Below are 20,386 nucleotides of genomic sequence, written 5' to 3' on the forward strand. Positions count from 1 at the left end.
TATTTTGACAGATTTCCTCTTTACCACCCTCCCCCTATCTTTCAACTTACTCTAGGAACAAGAAATTTCTTTTGTAAAATGTAAAATTTTCTAAAAGACAGTGGGGACTAGATTTGAAAGAACTGAACTCTTTTGATACAGATCAATTCCAAATAACTGACATGGAGTCTTTCTTTAACATCCTCAGTCTCTACTTTCTATTACTTACTTCAAGAACTTCTGACATTATAATGGACATTTTTATCCATATGGTCCCTTTCTGTTCATATTTGAACCTTTATTTCTCATTTTCTAGTGAAAGTCTTTGCCTCTTTTAAATAGAAATTCAGGCACCAGTTAACAGATGGGGTAGAGGGGCCTTTTCCTTCTGTTAAATTATGCCAAGCCACTTGGCAGATGGTTTCATCCATGTGTGAGGCTGGTTCTTCTATTTTGAGCAAATATGTTTCTAAGAGTACTTATTCAATTATATTTAAATATTTATTGTTGTTGGTGGTGTTTTTCTGTCATTTTTTGGTCATGTCTGACTCTTTGTGACCCCATTTGGCGGTTTTAATGGAAAATATATTTGTGTAGTTTGCCATTTTCTTCTCTGGTTCATTTTATAGAAGAAGGAAACTGAGGCAAATAAGGTAAAATTACTTGCCCAGTGTCTGAGGTTAGATTTTAATAAAGGTAGATGAGTCTTCCTGACTTCAGGTCCAATACTCTATCCACTGTGCCACCTAGTTGTCCTCAGTATTGACCTAGAGCAATTCTTTTATTTGTGGACTCCAGGCCTAGTGCTCTATCCACTACGTGACTTTGGACAAATTATTTTTATCTCTTTGAGCATGTGTCTGCTTCTACTTGTCCTTATCACACACACACACACACACACACACACACACACACACACACACACACAATGTGTATTAACCATTTTGCTACAATGGGGAGGTACAGAGTTTAAATAGGAAGGATCCTTCCCTCATAGAGTTTATATTCTTGAAGGAAAATTTATCAACAGTTAGGAGCAACTAGGTGGTTCAGCAGATAGAAAACAGAGATTGGAGTCAGGAAGACTTGAGTTCAAATGCTGTCTCAGACACTTAATTAGCCTCAGATACTTAATTGACCCTGGGCAAGACACTTGATCTCCTTTTGCCTCAGTTTCTTCATCTGTAAGATTTGGATTATAATAACAATTAACTTGATGGGTTATTTTGATATCAAGTGAGTTAACATATATGAAGTGCTTCATAAACCTTAAATCTGTTATAAAAATGCTAGCAATTAAATATATATTAATTATATATATTATTAATTTGGTAATTATATATATATATATTTATAAACATGTACACACATGCACAACTATATTACCAAATCATTCATTATGAGTACAGGTAAGTAGAATCATATAGTACAAAGAGTACTGTAGTTTAACTCAGAATACTACTTATTGCTTGTGTGACCTTGGATAAATCATTGAAATTCTCTAATCTTCAGTTTTCTTTTTAAAATATGAGAATGATAGCTAAGGATCCTTCTAGCTCAAGTTCTGTGATTCCTCCTACTTTATTTTCCTAGTTCACAGATGATAGATGAAACCATGATACCAGAAAAATTCAGCAAGGGAGAAAATGTAGAGAGAAAAGAACTCCCAGGATAGAATCTGAAAGAAAGTCAATCTTGGGAGGAGCTGGTAGGTGTGTGTGTGTGGAGGGGGGGGGGTAGGAGATAAGTAATGATTCAATAAAAGAGTCTGAGAATAAGTAATCAGGCAGGTGAAAGAGAACCATTCAATCAATTATAACAATTATAACTATAATAGCTTTAATTTATATCTGGCTACTGGAGCCAAATAGCTCTAGAGGAGAAAGTGAGGTTGGTGACTGAGCACAAGACCTCCTTACTCAAATCCAATTAACATGAATGTTATGGCATCATCTCCTTGATGTCATGGCCTTCTTAGAGAATGATAGACAAACATCATTAATGAGTGCCTATTGAAAAGACTTACAGGAGCCAGGGGAAGAAGAAACCAAGAGGAGGAGGTAATCAATAGTATCAAAAGCTTTAGCAATTAAAAAAAATAAGAACTAAGAAGAGAGGACTGAATTTTGAAATAAAGAAATTTTTACCATTTTTGAAGACTGTAGTTTCAGTGGAGTGCATCAAAGTGGTATGGGGTTAAGAAGTGAAGGAGTGGCAATTGTGAGGATAGATGGTTTTTCTCTAGGAGAGAGATACAGGAGGATTTCTTGAAGGAATGTCATGAACAAGTGAGTTTTTTTTTTTAAGACTGGGGAGATTATGTTTGTAAAGTAAAGAGAAGGACCCAGTAGATCAGAAGAACTTGAAGATGCTCTCATCATCTCTCAGAAGGAATGAATGAGAAGGCAAATACCAATAGGGAGAGAATTGGATCAGATAAAGACATATATATATATATATATATATATATATATATATATATGTATATATATAGCCAGTTTCTAGCACAGAATCTGACATTTAGTGTACTTAATAATTATATTCTGATTGATTAATTAATTAATATCTCGTGTAAGACTCAGCTTTGGGTTAATAAAAATCCCAGAGAACATCCCTCCTCAACCTGTTATCCCATAAAATTAGACAAATACAATATAAGTGATCCTAGCAGGTGAGAAGTAAGACCCCTCTGAAGCAACTCATGCTGCTGTTTTTTGCTTTCAGGAAGAAAGTATAGAAGAAGTAAAAGAACTGATCAAAGTTTCAGAGGAGGAGTCAGAAGGGAAAATAAAGGCTGCTCTCAACACCTTTATAAGTCAAACCAGGTACTTAAGAAAAATGGCCCTATGTAATTATGTCCCTGTGTAATTAGTTTTAAGCTACAGAGCTGTTTCTGGAGTGAGGGTAAGGTGAGGAATGAAACAAAATGAAACCTTTTCTGAGAAACATGTTTTTAACTAGGTTGGAGAAATTGGCTATGTAATCAAAGTCCCAATTTCACAATTAAAAATTCCCAATCATGTCAATCTTTTTTGTAATTTTTTAAAATTTTAATTAATTGATTTAATTAAAAATTAAGAATTAAAATTTAACCTTAAATACAATATGAGAAAAGGGAAAAAATCCATTGTCATGTACACAGCAGACCAGAAAAGGTTCAATATAAAAAATTCCATTTCAAGAAAACCTATATAATAAATAGAGCACATTGTTTTCAAAGCTCCCCATCTTTGCTTCCTTGTTGGTGTTCTTTTATTTTCTGCTGTACATTTTTATTTCATTTTTCCCCTCCCTTCCTCCACCTAAAGAAGGCTGCACACACACACACACACACACACACACACACACACACACACATATATGACTGTACTGTGCTTATTTCTTCCTATGATCTCTTTCTCTGAAGGTATATAGTATCTTCCTTCAAGATTTTTTTGCAGTACATCAAGATAATAACAAAAAATGCTTTCTTTATCACCCCTTCTGTACTTTTGGTTATTTCTTCTGCATGTTTCCTTTTTATTCATTCATTTTTTAATTGAGATTTAAAAAATTTTTCTGGTCCAAATTTCCTCCCTCCCTCTTCTTTTCCCATCCATTTAGAAGTCAAGAAAAACAAAATCTGTCACAAATTTTATAATCTTGCAGGGCACATTTCTGTATTAACCATACTAATAAAAAAAACAAGAATGAGAAAAAAGTATTTTAATCTGCACTGAGTCATCAACTACCTCCTTGTTCTTAAGCAACTGAAGCAAAAGTTAAACTTTCTTAAAAAAACTTCAGCAATACATTCTTTATCCACGGCAGTGCTCCTTCCCATTAATGCATAGGCATTTTTTAATCTCTTTTTTTGTGCTTCCTTTTATTTTGACAAAGTAGAATAACTATTTCCTAATACCTCCCTTTCCTCTCCTCTGTCCCATTCTCCAGTCCAAAGAAAAAGTTAAGCAAAGACATTAAAGATGGCTATGTTTGATAGCATTTGCACCATTTTAAACCCAAAGTGCCCCAAGTCCCCCATGAAAAGAAGGAGAGAAATTCTTTATCTCTTTTCCAGGGCTAAGATTAGTCAATAAGAGTTAACTGCCAACATAATATGGCACTTCAGGGTTTCTGGAGCACTTTACAAACAATATCTAATTTGAGTGTTAAAATCTCCTGTGAGATACACCCATTTTACAGATTTATTCTATGAAACATTCAATTCCTCAACCTACTCACCTCCCAAGTGCTGTTCTTTCACCTTATCTCTCTAACACAAAGATGGCCATATCTTGATCTTGCTATAATTCACAAATATATCATTTCCATGTTCAAGAATTCTGAAATTCCATTACCTGAGCATTATCTGTTGGTTTTCTATCACTCCTCTGTCTTCAAACCAAGACCTATTTGTCACACCATGACCTCCTAATCCTCCTCGATTCCTCAGTTCTTTTCTAAGTCATCACCCTTGCACTAAGCTCTCTTCCTTCTTTTCCCCTTTGTGACCATCTGGAGAACCAGTTTAACATTACAGAAGTCTTTTCTTGAGGTTCCCTCATCCTCAAAACAAAACAAAAATCCTTATCATTGCCAATTGCGCCTTATCAGTTCTCAATACCAGTTCAAGAATCACCCTCACCACCCACTGTCTTTGTTGCTAAACCTATGTTGCTGAATGAAGGTAGAGAAAATCATGTCACCATTCTGACTGGGTCTACCCCAAATTTATGTTGCACAGCCTTAAGAGGGTCTTCATTGCCACCAGGAATTCCTACTATACCTCCCCTATCAATTCACTGTGTCATTTTCCACATGGGTTCTTCTAAACCTCTTCAACCCTCTTCAAATCTCCACGCTCTCAGCTGAGAACCTTGACTTATATTTCACAGAATAAAAAACTGAAGCCATTTGCCATTAGCTTCTCTCTCTTCATCTTCTTATATCTCTCAGATGCCTTCTGCCAACATCTCCTCCTTCACCCCTATCTCACATGAAAAAGTGACTTTTCTCCTTGTTAAGGCAAAACTACACAAATGATCCTATATCCTTCAAGAGATCTCCCCCACTCATTTGTCTTCAATCTCTCCTTGTCTACAAATATGTTCATCTTCCCGATCTGAGAAAACTTGATCCTTCCATCTCCCTATCATTCTATATCTCTTCTTCCTTTGTGGAAAAAGTCCACAGAAGACTGTTCATAATAGAAACTACTATTGTTCTCTTCTTAACCCCTTATAATCCAGGTTCTGATCTCATTCCACTGAAACCACAAAACACTCCAATTGTGGGTTGCAAGCATTTCCTCTGGTTGAGCCCCATGTCTGTAACACTTTTCTTCACCATATCTGCCAGTTTGCTTCCTTGGCTTTGTTCAAAGTCCAACTAAAACTCTACCTTCTATAGGAAGCCACCCCAATCCCTTTTAACTCCATTGCCTTCCCTCTCTCTGTTAATCATTTCCTATTTATTCTGTATGTAACCTATTTTGCATATCTGTTCATTTGTTGCCTCCCCCATTAGAATGAGGTTTCTTGCTTTATTTCTTGCCTTTCTTTGTATCTTCAGCATTTAGCACAGCACTTGTCATATAGAAGGTACTTAATGAATACTCATAAATTAAATGATTAACTGAGGCTGAGAAAGGTTAAGTGATTTGCCCAGGGTCACACAGTTAGTAAATGTCTGAGGTGGGATTTGAATTCAGATCTTTCTGACTACAAATCCATTGTGCTATCTACTCTATCAGCCTATCTCATTATAAATAATAAAGCATTTAGCTTCATTTTCTTTTCCCTGTTATGGTCATTGTGTTTATTGTTTTCCTGGTTCACTTTGCATCAGTTCATACTGTTTTCCTATGTTTCTCTGAATTTCTCAAATTGGTTACTTATAACACCACAATAATATTCCACTCTATCTATATATCATTGCTTGTTTGACCATTCCCCTTTCTGCATATTCCACTACACAGCTACATGAATAGATTTTTGTATCTGGAGCAGATAACTTACTGATTCAAACATTTTTCTAGCTGTATGACCCTGGTTTCAAATCAATGAACATTTCTCTGCCTCAGTTTCCTGTTCTATAAAATGAAATAATAACACCTGCCTCAGAATTTTTATGAAGTTCAAATAGGATACTAAATGTAAAGTACTTTATAAACCTGAAAACACTATATACATGCTAGCAATTATATTTTCAATATAATGATGATCTATAACAATTTATTATTTTGTTGTTGTCATTGAGTGGGATATTCCCTCTTAAGAGTTATTACTAGTGAAGTCCTCTCAGGATTAAAAATCATTAAAACAAAGACAGAGTATTACTCTTAAGACTATTCTTAGAAGAAAGAGGGAGAGAGACCTTGCATTCTAAACCAGGCACCCTCCCAATTCTGTTGGGGGGGGGATAGTGGACTATTTCCTGAGTGACCTTGCATTTTTAGTTAGTCACCAATTTGATGATAAAACTCTCTTAACTGGGAGAACAGTAGACTGTTCCTATGAGAAAAACCTTGCATTCCAACAAAGCTTATAAGACTCCTCTTGTTTGATAATAAGTAGACTGTTATTTCAGTAAGATAGTTATAATCCTGAAGGTTATTCTCACCATATGGATGGTGAGATAATATTTTATGAAAACCTTTCATTCTTTTCTTTGTTGCTGGGTCGATTTTCACAAGTAGAATGTAACTCTGAAGACTAACTAATGAGTCAACAGAGAGGGATGATAGGAAGGAGCAGGGGATCATATTAGGCCATATAATCTTGCTTGACTGTCAATTCAGGGCCGTTCCTTGATCTTCACTACCTTTGTGAGACTTGGAGTGTGACCTTTTCTTGAGAAAAGTCAAAATAAACTTTCTTTTTTGCTCAGAGGAGTCTATATTTTTAAGTAGATTTTTATCCCACGCATCATCTTCTGAGGTGTGTTGACAGCCTTCCAAGCTTTAGTATGCAGTTAAATGATTTGTTATAACCAGCAAATAGTTCACTACCTGATGCCCAGTCTTCTGTTGATGAATATTTCACTACCTGGTGCCAAGTCTTCTGTTCATTAATATCTCTAAACAGTTAAGCTAAGTGGTCCTCCAAGGACAAGCTGTAGGTAAATCTCTATTGGAAGTTTTTACAGCTTGGTCATACCTATAAGAGTTTATGTTCCACCAGCATAGATTTTAGGACTCTAAGCTACCTCCTTCATGATGAAACTGCAGAGAAAGTAAAATTTTAGTGGAGTTCACCAAATACACAAAGTTGAAACAGGACTGTGGGAAAGGTTAACCACTTTATCAACCAAAAAATATTTATCCCTTTTCTTCAGACAATAAGTCACTGGTATTCAGAGCCAGGATAAGCTTAAAGATACTCATTCATATTTATATTCATTCATACAATAATCATTTATTTAGTGTCTGCTTTTTGCAGAATGCCATGTTTAGTACTCATCCTTGCCCTTTTGGGGTTCACAGTCTATTAGGGGAATACGATACATACACAAAGAGCAATAATATGCAATATTACATGATAATTTCTTTAAAGAGCAACAAAACAAAGAAACCCATTGGATTGGGAGGACAGAGAGAACAGGCCACCTATTACTTTACATTGTGACATAGCCTCCATATGGCAGTTGACTTAAAAAATTCTTTATCTGATATAAGGAATGAAATATTCTAGCATCAAAATAATCATATTCATTTGTTCAATAGTCTCAGCTGTGTCCATTTCTTTGCGACCCAATTTGGGTTGGCAAAGATACCGGTATAAGCTATCATTTTCTTCTCCATTTCATTTTCCAGATAAGAAAACTGAGACAAATAGGATTAATGACTTGCCTAGGGTCACACAGCTACTCAGTGTCTGAGGCCAATTTGATCTCGGGATGATGAGTCTTCCTGATACCTGCTGCTCTACCCACTAAACCGCCTATCTCCCTTATGCATTCACAAAACTTTTAAAAAATATCCCTTGTTATATCAACCTGTTTTGTGCACCCTAAGCAACTTCTTCCCTTATCTATCCATTGACTCTGCTATAATAGAAACAGTGCTGCTTCTGGAATCAGAGATCCTTAGGGATTAATCAATCACTTGATTGTCCTAAGCTTCAGTTTCCTTCCCTGTAAAATGATGGCATTGCACTAGATGGAGTCTGCAGGACTCTACAATTCTAGATATTTGATTCTATAAGCCAAGAGAAGATAATTGAGCTTAATAATCACAGGTATCTTTGTTATGAGTTTCAACCTCTTTTATAAGCAACATTGGATGTAATGAGATCCTGAGGATAAGATTATGGTTCAGAAGTCCTCAAGCACCAGGTGGTAGGTGGTAGGGCCCTCAATATATAAACTAAAAGAACTGCAATACTGTTGATTATACCTCACAGTGTGGTGAGAGATGGCCCTCCTGAGCTTATTGCATCCCTTGTGGCTATCCATGGAATCTAGACATAACTAAGTTATTCCTTGTGCAGTTAGGTAGCACAGTGAATAAAGGTTAGACCAAAAGTCAGGAAGCCTTATCTTACTGAATTCAAATTGGACTTCAGACACTATTATTCATGTAACTTTGGGCAACTCACTTAGCCCCATTTGCCTCATCTGTAAAATGAGTTGGAGATGGATATGTCCAACTGCTCTTAACCTTTGACAAGAAAACCCCAAATAAGGTCATAAAGAATTGAATGAGATTGAAACAACCAAAAAACAATAACAAAGGTCTTTCTACCAAAGGCTATAATTTCTTCCATAATCACAGGCCAAAAGAATTGCACAGCTAATTATTATCCTTTCAATGAGGCTTTAAGTGGATGACCATACTGCAGAAAGTGATGCCTTAGGAATTTCAGGATCATTGTATCGTAGGCTTAGAACCAGAAGATAACTTAGGACCCATCTAGTCCAACCCTTTCATTTTATAGATGAAGAAATGAAGGCTCAGAGAATTTCAGATTTCCTAAGGTCACACAGCTAGTAAGTATTAGAAATGAGAAATGATCTAATTACATGTCCCTGGTCACTCTGCAACATTATCTCTAAGGAGTTCAAACAGTGGCTCATCCAAAAACTTGTAGTGTGACCTTAGGTATTTCCCTTTCTGAATCTCTGTTTTTGTCATCTGTAAAGTGAAGATTCCTTCTCCTAGACCTATAATCCTCTGATTCTTTCCAAACTCTCTGCTGTCTTCTGGGACAGAGCCCAGAATCAGAGCCCAGATGACTCTCCCTAGATTCATGGTCTCTTCCAAGACTATAGAAAGAAGCTTTTTTTAACTAAATTACAATATTGATTCCCCTCACTTCTTCAGACAGGTTCCAAACTAAGTAAGGTCTCTATGAGACCTAACCATGGTTTCCCTCTCAAGTGCATGGATAAGAAAAGGACAGTAACACAGAAGGAATGAAAAAACATTAATGGGCAGGGCAATGAACATTATATATTACTCTTAAGATATATTTTTACAACACTAAAATCCACACATATGGAAGGATGTAGACCAGAACTGAACTGAACTGAAATGTGTGGATGGACTACAGTATGGACCAGATGGGAGAGGACTCATACTGATGCGAAAACTGATGAATTTAAGGATCTAAGTATGCCCTACCCTCAATAAATCACAGAAGGAAAACTGAAAAATTGCATTCTAGAAATAGTCAATAAGTATTTTTAAGTATCCATTACATATCAGACATTGTACAAAAAGAGACAATAGGAAACCTACCTGCCCTTAAGGTGCTTACTATTTAATAATATCTAAAAATTCATTTGTTAGCAACATGCTCACAAATATGTACAATCAGTCTATGTACATGATATATAGGAATTAATGAACAGAAGGAAGCCACTAGAATTAGGAGAGGCAGAAAAAGACTTCTTATAGACAGTGAGATTTTAGTTGAGAATTGAAGGAAGTCTGAGAAGCCAAGAGGGGATGAGAAGGGATGATAATGATACTTATCCTTCTTTCTTGAGGAAGACTATGACATCAGTGAGATGATGCCTATTGTATTTGAGTGAGGGAGTGCTTTCCTTTCTCTTCCAGAGCCATATGGATGAAGTGGTCAGATATGAATTAGGATGGCTTGAGATAGCCCTGATAAGAGGCTTGAGATAGCCCTAATAGGAGGCAATCAGAGTTATGTGACATGACTAAGTCCAGACAGCTAGTAAATATCAAGTGTCTGAGACCAAATCTGAATATGGGTCCTTAGGATTATAGGGCTAGTATTCTATCCACTGCACTATCTAGCTGAGAAACATTCCTGGCATGAAGAATAACCAGGGAGAATACACTGAAGTGGAGAGAGACATGTGTCAGGTAGACTAACCAGTAGGACCTTTCAGTAGGACAAGCATGAAATGATGTGGGGACTATATGAGGGGAGTAGCAGTATCAGAGAAGAAAAGGGGAATATGCAGCCTTCCATAGTTTCCCAAGGTGATTATGCCAAAGAAACTTTTCTGATTATCTTGGCTTTTGAAAACAAATCTTATTGTGTCAAATAAAATTTAAATGAAAATTTCCTTGTAACCAAAATATTTCAAATCATTTTTAAATTACTTCCTTATTTTGAGGCATTGTCAATATAACAAAATTCTCAAACAGAGATATAGGACTGTGATTTATATTTGACAGGAGCTGGATTTGCCCTATATATAAACATTTGTTATAAATGGTATTGGTACCTATTTTAGTGATAGGATTGGGGTGAGGAGATAGGGAGAGGTAAGAAAGGAGATATAGAGAATATCTCATTCTTTATGCATTGGCTGCATACCCCTTGCAATTAGGATTTTTTTTTCCTGTCAGTTATACTATCTTCTTATCCTTTTTACTGGTAATGTGACTTTTCAAGGGCTAGATTGAGTCCTGTGTGATTAAAAATAGCAGGCTAAGAGGCTTTCAGAGCTCCCATTCAGGGCTTTGAAATAGTTTTCCTTTCTTTCCCTTCCTTCCCTTTCATCATTATTTTTCCTTTAAAAAAAAGCACTGATTAATTAAGATGGCTCAAAGTGAACATCTAAGGGCACTTCACAGCATGGGTAGGTCTGATGAAGTAAGAGCATATCAGATATTCTGATGGGTTGTTTTACGAATTTTTAAACCTCTCAGCATAAGTTTTCTGTGATGATTAATGTGGTATTTTTTAAAACAGGAACACCTCGCTAATTTTGATTTTGCAAATTAATAGAACATAGGATTAAATATACAGAACTTTGTTTGCATTCAATCTTAGGGCTATATCTTTTTTGAAATTTTATTTTGTTTCATAGATTGCTCTGGTCAAAATAATTTATTTCCAAGTAACCAGTCTACTGGTGTGACATCTCTCTCCATGTTTAGCCAGGTTTCTCCTCAGAATGATAACTTACAACCTATTACCAAGCCTCTCTATGAATCCTTCTCAGATTTTACTGGAGCTTGTTCTTTGCTATCATAATGCTTAAGAATTTGAGTTGCCTACTTGCCACAATGATGCATCAGAGAAAGACTGTGATGTGAGTAGTTGCATCAGCTCCTCACCTATAAATCTAATTTTCCATCCATATACTTTCCTAGAGGCAGGTAAGTAGCTTAGTAGAGTGTGAGACCGAAAAGTCTTGTTCAAATCTTGCTTCAGGTGTCTCTTGGCTGTGTGACCTTGGACAAATCACTAGACATCTGTCAGCCTTGGTTTCCTTAAAGATTAAAAGCACGGAGTTGTAAATATTGAATGAGATAATAAAGTTCTATTAAATGTTGGCCATTTTCACTTATATACAATTTTATAAAAATCTTCTGTATGCACATCCTTGATTAGGATATTAGTAGGAATAGGCAGAATTTTTGCAAGCAATATGTCACAGTGTATCACATCTTTATCCTCATACATTGCTTGAGACATATTTAAAATATGAAATTCTACTATATTTATTGTTTGTTGATTATGTCTTTAAGGTCTTTAAGCACCATTTTATTTAGCCAAGGAAAACCCCTACTTAAAGACCTTACTCAAACAAGATGGCTTCTATCCATCCATCCTAATTATTCAATATTTCTTGAAAGATATAGTAACAAAGATAAACTTATGTAATAATTCTTTGTGAACTTCAAATGAGGCTTAAAAAAGGAGGATAATATGCTCACCAAAGATGTTCATCATCATCATATGTTAGTAGAAACTGAGAAAGGCTGCTTGTAGACAATGAGATCTTAGTTGGAACTTGAAGGAATCCAGGGAAGCCAGGAAATGAGGAGGAGGGAGGACATTTCTGGCAAGAGGGATTGCCAGTAAGAAAGAAGATATAGAATAAAAGTTAATTTTAAAGGGGAATTATATATGGCTGGTGATGTTTCTGATTGTACAGTATTATACAGTTAATACCCAGTCCCCGGATACTACAGAATCTCCTGGAAGAGATCTATGACCACTCAAAGAGTTCATTCTAATCATCTACAAGGGAAAAATCAAATGAATGAAGATCTATTTTCCAGATTATGGCACGTTAGATACATTATCTTTGGCACTCACATGCATCAATAGACATATATGTACATATGAGGACATATCTATGACATCTGTCTGTATATATTTGCCCAAGATATACATACATATGCATATGTACAAATATTCACACATTATGTACAGCAAATGCTCACACATATATAAATGTGCATGTATTTATATATAGATATATATTTAAATATACATCTTTGCATACATACATATAGAAATATGTGTTTATATGTATAAATATCATATATATAGGTAGATAGACATACATATCTAGATAGATAGATAGATAGATAGATAGATAGATAGATAGATAGATAGATAGATGTATATATCTGGATAGAGTATAAATGGTCAATAAATTGGGCCAAGAATTAAAGAGAAGATAGGCTAAACTTTGGGAAATTGCAAAGTAGCTTTAATGATCCAATTATTTTTTTCTAAGAAACAAAGTTTTTTTTTTTAATAGCAATTCTTAAATACTAATATTTTGCTAGTACTGTTATATGGATATGAGTCATGGAATATTATAGTCTTTGACAGATTAAAAATGAGATTCATTCAGAGAGCAATGGAAAGGTATGTGATGTGTTTGAACAGGTTGTTTGAAGAATCAGAGTAAAGGATTTCATCAGGTAAAAATATGTGATTAAAACAAAATAAGTTATGTGACAAAACTGAGGCATAGCTATTGGTAGACTGTGTACTTCAGAGGTAATTTTGAGATAGCAGACAAATGGGCAAGAGTTCCCTAGAATGCCCTGGCTTGGATGTTAAGCCCTGCAAATTGATGAGACTGTAGATCTATTTGAATATGCTGGTCACCATAGGATGATTTTTTTTTTTGACTCAGAAACTCAAACTAAAGATCAAGGAATAGAGGGATTATGATCTAAGTCAATGGAGCAGGTGTCCAGATGAATGTAATCTTTCAAATCAAGAAAGCAGGAAAATGGTATGAATACTATCATTACAGCTTTTATTCATTGTGGTTATGATGGTATTCATGGCACTTTGGGAAGAAGGAGAAAATAAAAAGTCATTATTAAAACCTAATTTAATGCATGAACAGTGTTTCAAGTTCCTATTTTCTTACTTAGGAAAGTTAATTCATCATTGTTTAATATCAAATTGAAAATCTTTCTTTTATTCCATTATCTTTGTCTCTAACACAAGGCAGAAAATCTATTGCAAATTCTGACAATAATATGAAATGTATATCATTAACTTTGCTTCTATATGATTATTCTTTATCTTCAGTGCTTCCATCTCTCAAGCAGAAAAGAAACCCAAAATGTTGAACCAGACCACTTTGGACAAGAAGCGACTAAAGCTATGTTGGCAAGAACTGGTATATGAAAATACTACCTATATTTTGAAATTAAAGCCCAGACTTTTAAATTAACTTCATTTTCCTTATCATGGGATCATAGGTTTAGAACTGGAAGAGAGCTTTGAAAATGTCTTATCCAATTCCCTCATTTTGCAGGCATATTAAAGTCAGTAGTGGAAAGAGTATAGAACTTGGGAGTCAGGAAAAACATAGGTTGAAATACTGTATGACCATGAGCAAATGATTTAAATTCCCTCAGCCTCATCTGTAAAGTGGAAATAATACCCTCATTATCTTTAAGACAGGACATTGATTTGTAGTCAGAAGCGAGTGAATCTGATATTTATTGGGTTCTTACTGTAAATAGTGCACAGGGTACAGCTAGCATCATTTTGATCTTAATTGATTCTTTTTTATTCTAATTGCTTTGATTTGAATTGAATTGTTCTAATTTGATTCTAATTAATTCTAGTTTGACTCCTAAGAATCCTTCCTCAGAAACCTATCAATTGTGTGACCCGGAACGAGTCATTTAACCTTTCTCAGCCTCAGTTTCCTCATCTGTAAAATGAGAATAACAAAAGCACTTATGTATATTGATAAACATAGGTAAAGGATTTTACAAACCTTAAAGTACTACTTAAAAACTAGTTATTATTTATCATTTGAAAAACAGGTTTGTAATAGTGGAAAGGAGCTGGATATTGGAGTTAGGAGATCAGGATAATGAATCTCATTTCTACCATTTAACTAATTGTTTGATGACGATCACAGAGTTTTACATTTTTTAATGTCAATTTTCTCATCAGAAAAATAAAATACCTCATTGCATTGTGAGGAAGACACTTTGTAAATTATACTGTTTGAATATGAGTCATTTCTTTTTAACTTTTTGCAAGACAATGGAGTTAGGTGACTTGCCCAAGGTCACCTAATAATTACCTAATTATAAAGTGTCTGAGGTCACATTTGAACTCAGGTCCTCCTGACTCCAGGACCTGTGCTCTTTCCACTGCACCACCTAGCTGCCCCTGTTGAATATGATTTATTGAGTCATCAATGAATATTAGCATAGAACCACAGTCTCACAAGCCCAGGGATTAACACAAAGTATGTTTTTGGCAAGAAAAATGTCTGCCCAAATCTAAAATTGGCCATAGCATTAGTACTACCTCCTTTTTGTAAACTTGGAGAAACTCAGGGTGACCTTCAAGTCAAAATACCTCAGTTTGAATCCTGATTCTTCCATTTAATAGTGTGTGATTCCAGGCAAGTTACTTCAATACATCTGTAAAATGAGAATAATAATACTAATCACATTTCTTATGTTAAGGATCACATTTAGTTGAAGGTATTAGCAAAGATTACAAGAAGGAGGCAGTATTTGATCTGAGTCCAGAAGAATAGATAGAATATTTCACAGCTGACAAAATGCTATGCTTTTGTTGTTGTTTAATTCATTCTTTATGACCCCATCTAGGGTTTTCTTAGGACAGAGACTAAGGTGGTTTAACATTTCCTTCTCCAACTCATTTTGCAGATGAAGAAATTGAGGCAAAAGGGTTGAATGACTTATACAGGATCATATAACTATAAGTATCTGAGATCAGATATGAACTCAAGTCCTTCTGACTCCAAGACTGGTGGTGTCTATCCACTATACCATTTAGTTATCTCAAATACAGTGGTATCTAGCTAAAATAGAAATAGGGTCCCTAAACCATACATAAGGATCTCTGTGGTCACAAGTTGACTTAAAAAACCACATATTAACATTTTCCATGCTCTATTAAATTTTTATTTGATTCCCAATTACATTGTAATCTGGTTCTGGCCCTACTCAGGATTGTTGATGCTTACCATTTGTTTTACATCTTTGCTCTAGAGAGAAGAAATTGTTAAGTCCTTAAGGATCAAAGGCACCAAAAGGTATAGCTCATATAACTGTGGTTACTCTGTAACTCTTCCCATTTTAGGAGGCAATGGCCACTGATGCAAAAGGACTTGTCCAGCAACAGAAGAAGAAGATGTCTGTAGATGAATTGATTAGTGAAGCTCAGAAATTTGTGGACAAAATCCGGTTCTTGGTTGATGAGGTGAGCCATCATTTGAAATAAAAACTAAAAAAAACCCTGAAAAACCCCAAACCACCAAAATACTTTCATTACAATTTTATAGAATTGATTTATATTGCATGGTGGGAAGGGAATTGCTCTCTTACACAATATGCACCCACTCTGGTAAATTTTGTTTGTTTCTGAAAGGAGCAGTCACATGACTATAATTAACTCTAATGGTTCTTGGGTAATATCTCTTCTATTTATAACTGTAGCTTCTTAGTCTTTTTCATTTAAATAGTCAAGATAATGCCATTCTCAATCATGAAATATTTACTAAAAGAAGGCAAAAAATAATCATGATGGAATGCATTAAGGTTTTTTTTGGCAACAGATGAGTATTTTCTTAAAGTTTCTTCCCCTCCATCTCCACCATTAATCCCACTCAACTACTTAGTATCAATTAATTTGTACATAAGAATATTTGCATAGGAATAAGAACAGAAGTACAATCATTACCCCACCCCAGTCATTTCAAGGCTACATTCTATCCTATCTGAAGGAAATTATTTGGTTTGGTGCTGCCATAGTAACCACAGATGAGACTGGAAAGTCAATAAATCTTGGAGCTTTATAAGGGTGAAATTAATTAAATGTTTGACCAAATATAGAAGGCTAATTTTTAAGTTGACAATTTTATATGGACCAAAAATGATGTTATGAATATGTTATAAATGGACCAAAAATGATGTTATAAATATAAATGATCCTTGGCAGAGAAAAGATTCCCCATCTCTGGTCTAGAGAGAGTGTGGATTCAGACTTAACATAATTTCTATGTAGCATTATTCTCTAAAATCAGCTTTCAGCTTCATAGCTTTCCTCCATTCAGATCAGGTTTTTTTTGAAAAAACTTCAGAGTCTATCTGTCTCAAATCAGTTTATCTTGGATCCAGCTCCAAACAGTTTCTATTATTAATCTTACATTTTTGTTCTACTTTGCTACTCTTAACTTCTTATCTCTGTTAGTTTCTATCTAAAAGCTTCTATGTATAACTTCTCATATAAAAATGTCCTATACTCCAACTTGTCATTTGACTCCTCATTATTCTCTTGCCTCAAATCAAGACCTTCTCATATGTAGTAATTTGTCTCTTAGTTTGAAAACTTCAAATCCATATTTCTGCCAGATATAACATATAATACTACAAGCTTATCTTATAGTTCCCAAATAACTCTTTGATTCAGTTTCCCAGCTATAAACACCAAAGTACTAAACTACAAAAATCAACTGCTAGGAAATATGCAGTTAGTACTTTTGTCTCTGAGGGACTCTTTTCATTAAATTCTCTTAGAACTTGTATCTCTCTTCAAACTCTTGCCTTTCAAAATCGTATTTTACTAAAGCTACTTCTACCTGTGTTTCTTAGACAAATATTTTTTATCTATTTCTTTCAGTAAATTAAACCTTCCATATGAAAAAGGTAATTTCCCTATACATATACATATGTATGTATATGCCATATAAATATACTACATATGTATATGTATATTTACTATACATACTATATAAGCATACATACATATGTATCATATATGTGTTCATATAAAATATAAACACAATATGGTTCAGTAGTGTTAACTGAGTTTTTACTGAGCCATCTCTAACCTGGTTGTGACAAAGAGCCAGAAAATCATATAGTAGTTTATTAATTACTTTCTTTGTAAGAAATCGATTTGCAAATCATGGAATTCCTCCATTCACTGGAGCTCCACTTGGCTGTTGAGGAGCCAGATATTATATACATTATTATAAGTGGACAAGTGGATTATAGGACAATCAGATTGGGGGCATTGAGCGATCTTCCCAAGACAAGCCTACTATGCCAGACAAGACCACGATTACATCACTCATGATCATCCAAGTAGGAGTCTTGTGGGAATACTTGAGTTGATTGTATAGTTTAGGGATTATAGTACAGTACAATTTTTGCTGATATACAACTCAGGCAAGCACAGTTCAGGGAAAAATTCATGATTAAAACAAATTACTACAAGCTACTCTGTTTTCACTGTTTTCCCAGGTTCAGAGCCTGCTAGTTAAAAGGATTTCTAGAAACTAAATTATTATTGTTAAATTCATTACACATTATCATGCCAATCATTATAATATTAAATTTTTTGACAGTAGGCTTTATATAATGACAGTGAGTCAATATTTGGCCTGATTAGATATTTTGCATCCATCATAAAGCATGCTAATTTGCAGATACTTTCTAAGCTGAGAATTGCGTGGACTATATACATATGCAGATAGTCAAAACAATGCTATAGGGAATTCTATAATCTCCAAATTGAAAAGAACCTCAAAAGCCATAATATCTAACCCATATATGAATTTTGGCTACAGAATTATAGCCATCCAGCTTCCTATGAAACATCTAGTAAAGAGTTTCCTCACTTCTAAAGGCTTCCCATTATAGTTTGGGATAGTTCTAATGGTTAGTGGACTAGCTCTCATCCCAAGATCATGTCAGATGAATCTATTAATACTCTTGAATAATTGATATAATACAATCGACTCTTATTTTTCTTTCCTGAGTAGGGAGTTGAGTATTTTGCACATGTACCTCATTCCTGGGTAATATAAAGTGCAATGAGGTAGATTCTTGACTTTTGGAATTTTATTATAGCTTTAGAAGTTTGGAACTCTGAGTTCTGATGGTAGTTCTGCAACTCACTGGTCTCACAGTCTTTGAGAATTTCTTGCCCTCTCAGGGTCTCATCTTCTCCCTCCAAGAATCCTGGGTAAATGGTGCCAAACCAACCTCTTCATCATGTTCTAGGATTCAGAAAAGGCAATATCTCCAGTGAGTTTTGGAAATGAAGAGAATAAATTATGACAACCTGTGCGTTTTCACTTAATGAGTATACTGGTAAAGAGTTGAGTACTTCAAGCAAGGCCCCATTTAACAGGCCACTTGGTAGGGGTGCTATCCATCACTGCCCACATTAAATAGATTTCTAAGTATAATTGTGCAATCAAGTCAAACTCCTGAATAATAACCTAAAATGGAGCTAAAATACTCAACTGTCGTCATCTCTCTTTTGGAAAGCCATTTTTCAATGTAACAGAAGACAATTTGTGAAGTGTTCCTGGTATAATATTACTTAGAAAAGCCATCTGAACACCCTCCTGGAGGAGCAAAGGGTAATGTTTTCCTTGTTCCTGTTGCCTTTATTTTGGTTTAAATACTCTTTCCAGGATATCCCTTGGTTTCAGAATGCCCAACTCTTTCTATATTCATTATTAACTTGATAATCAGTAGATGATAGTCAAATTCAACTGGAAAACTATGGCTATATTCAATAGATGGAAAACCTCATGGAAAAGCTCAATGACTTGTCCAAGGTTCTTAACCTCACATTCTGATATAATCAGATTGGCACATTGGAATTTAAACAGTCATAGCAAATGTTCCAAGGTTCTCTTACCTCAGGGAAGATGAATTTTTGTTTGCCTTGACAGTTTAATGAATTAAGTATTTCAAATCCAAACCGTCATCAAAGGGTGCTCAGGAGAAACAGTATCTCATAGAGAAGGAACATTAAAATTGAACTAATCCAACCTCCTTATTTCACAGAAAAGGCAAATGAAGTTGAGAGGTAAAATAAACTTCTTCAGATTTCCCAGCTAGTTAGTTGTAGAACTGGGACAACAATGAACTATTTGATTCATCTAAAGTCATTCCAAATGATGAAAGCTCTGTTTTTGTCATCTCAACAGCCACAACATACAATTCCTGATGTCTTCATTTGGATGCTTAGCAGCAACAAACGAGTGGCCTATGTGAGGATTTCATCCAAAGATCTGCTCTATTCCCCTATCAATGAAGAGAGAGGAAAACACTGTGGGAAACTTCAAACTCATTTTCTGAAAGTAAGTATCATATTTTTCTAAGTTTTTATCTATTTAAGGCAATGGGGTAAAGTGATTTGCCCAAGGTCACACATTAAGGCAATTATTAAGTGTCTGAGGTCAGATTTTGAACTCAGGTCCTCCTGACTCCAGGGCTAGTGCTCTATACACTGCACCACCTTGCTGCCTCAAGGCAGTATCATATTTACTCTGTTTTAACCAACTGAGTGTTGTGTCCCTAGCTATCTTATATTCTTTTTATATTGATATTTTATTTTATTTTTCCAATTACATATTCTGAAAGTTTTTCAATAGTCATCTACATGCATATGCATATTTTTAAGTTACATAATTTCCTTTCACCCTCCCCACCCCTTTCCCCTTAGTAGTGAGTGAACTGTCAAGTGAATATTATAAATATACATTTGTGTTTAACATGTTTACATATTAGTCATTTTTGGAAATAGGATTTAGGGAAAAGAAAGAAAATCATGAGATAGGAAAGAAATACATAAGAGAAATTTTTAAAAAGTGAATGTAGTGATAATTCAGATTCTGAAGGGTTTTTTGTTTGGTTTTATTTTGTTTTTCTTGGGGATGGGGA

The 20,386-nt window shown here is 34.9% G+C and overlaps 1 protein-coding gene across 1 annotated transcript in view; it reads left to right on the forward strand.

The window, feature by feature from the left end:
- The window catches only part of FER1L6 (fer-1 like family member 6), a 211,186-nt gene that overhangs the window by 59,747 nt on the left and 131,053 nt on the right, over positions 1–20,386 (forward strand). Inside the window, 4 exon segments of the mRNA XM_074202128.1 lie at positions 2,704–2,804; positions 13,734–13,824; positions 15,783–15,902; positions 19,651–19,803. Of these exon segments, the coding sequence (XP_074058229.1) occupies positions 2,704–2,804; positions 13,734–13,824; positions 15,783–15,902; positions 19,651–19,803 (465 nt within the window).

Source organism: Macrotis lagotis, chromosome X (genome assembly GCF_037893015.1).
Source record: "Macrotis lagotis isolate mMagLag1 chromosome X, bilby.v1.9.chrom.fasta, whole genome shotgun sequence".
NCBI lineage: Eukaryota > Metazoa > Chordata > Mammalia > Peramelemorphia > Peramelidae > Macrotis > Macrotis lagotis.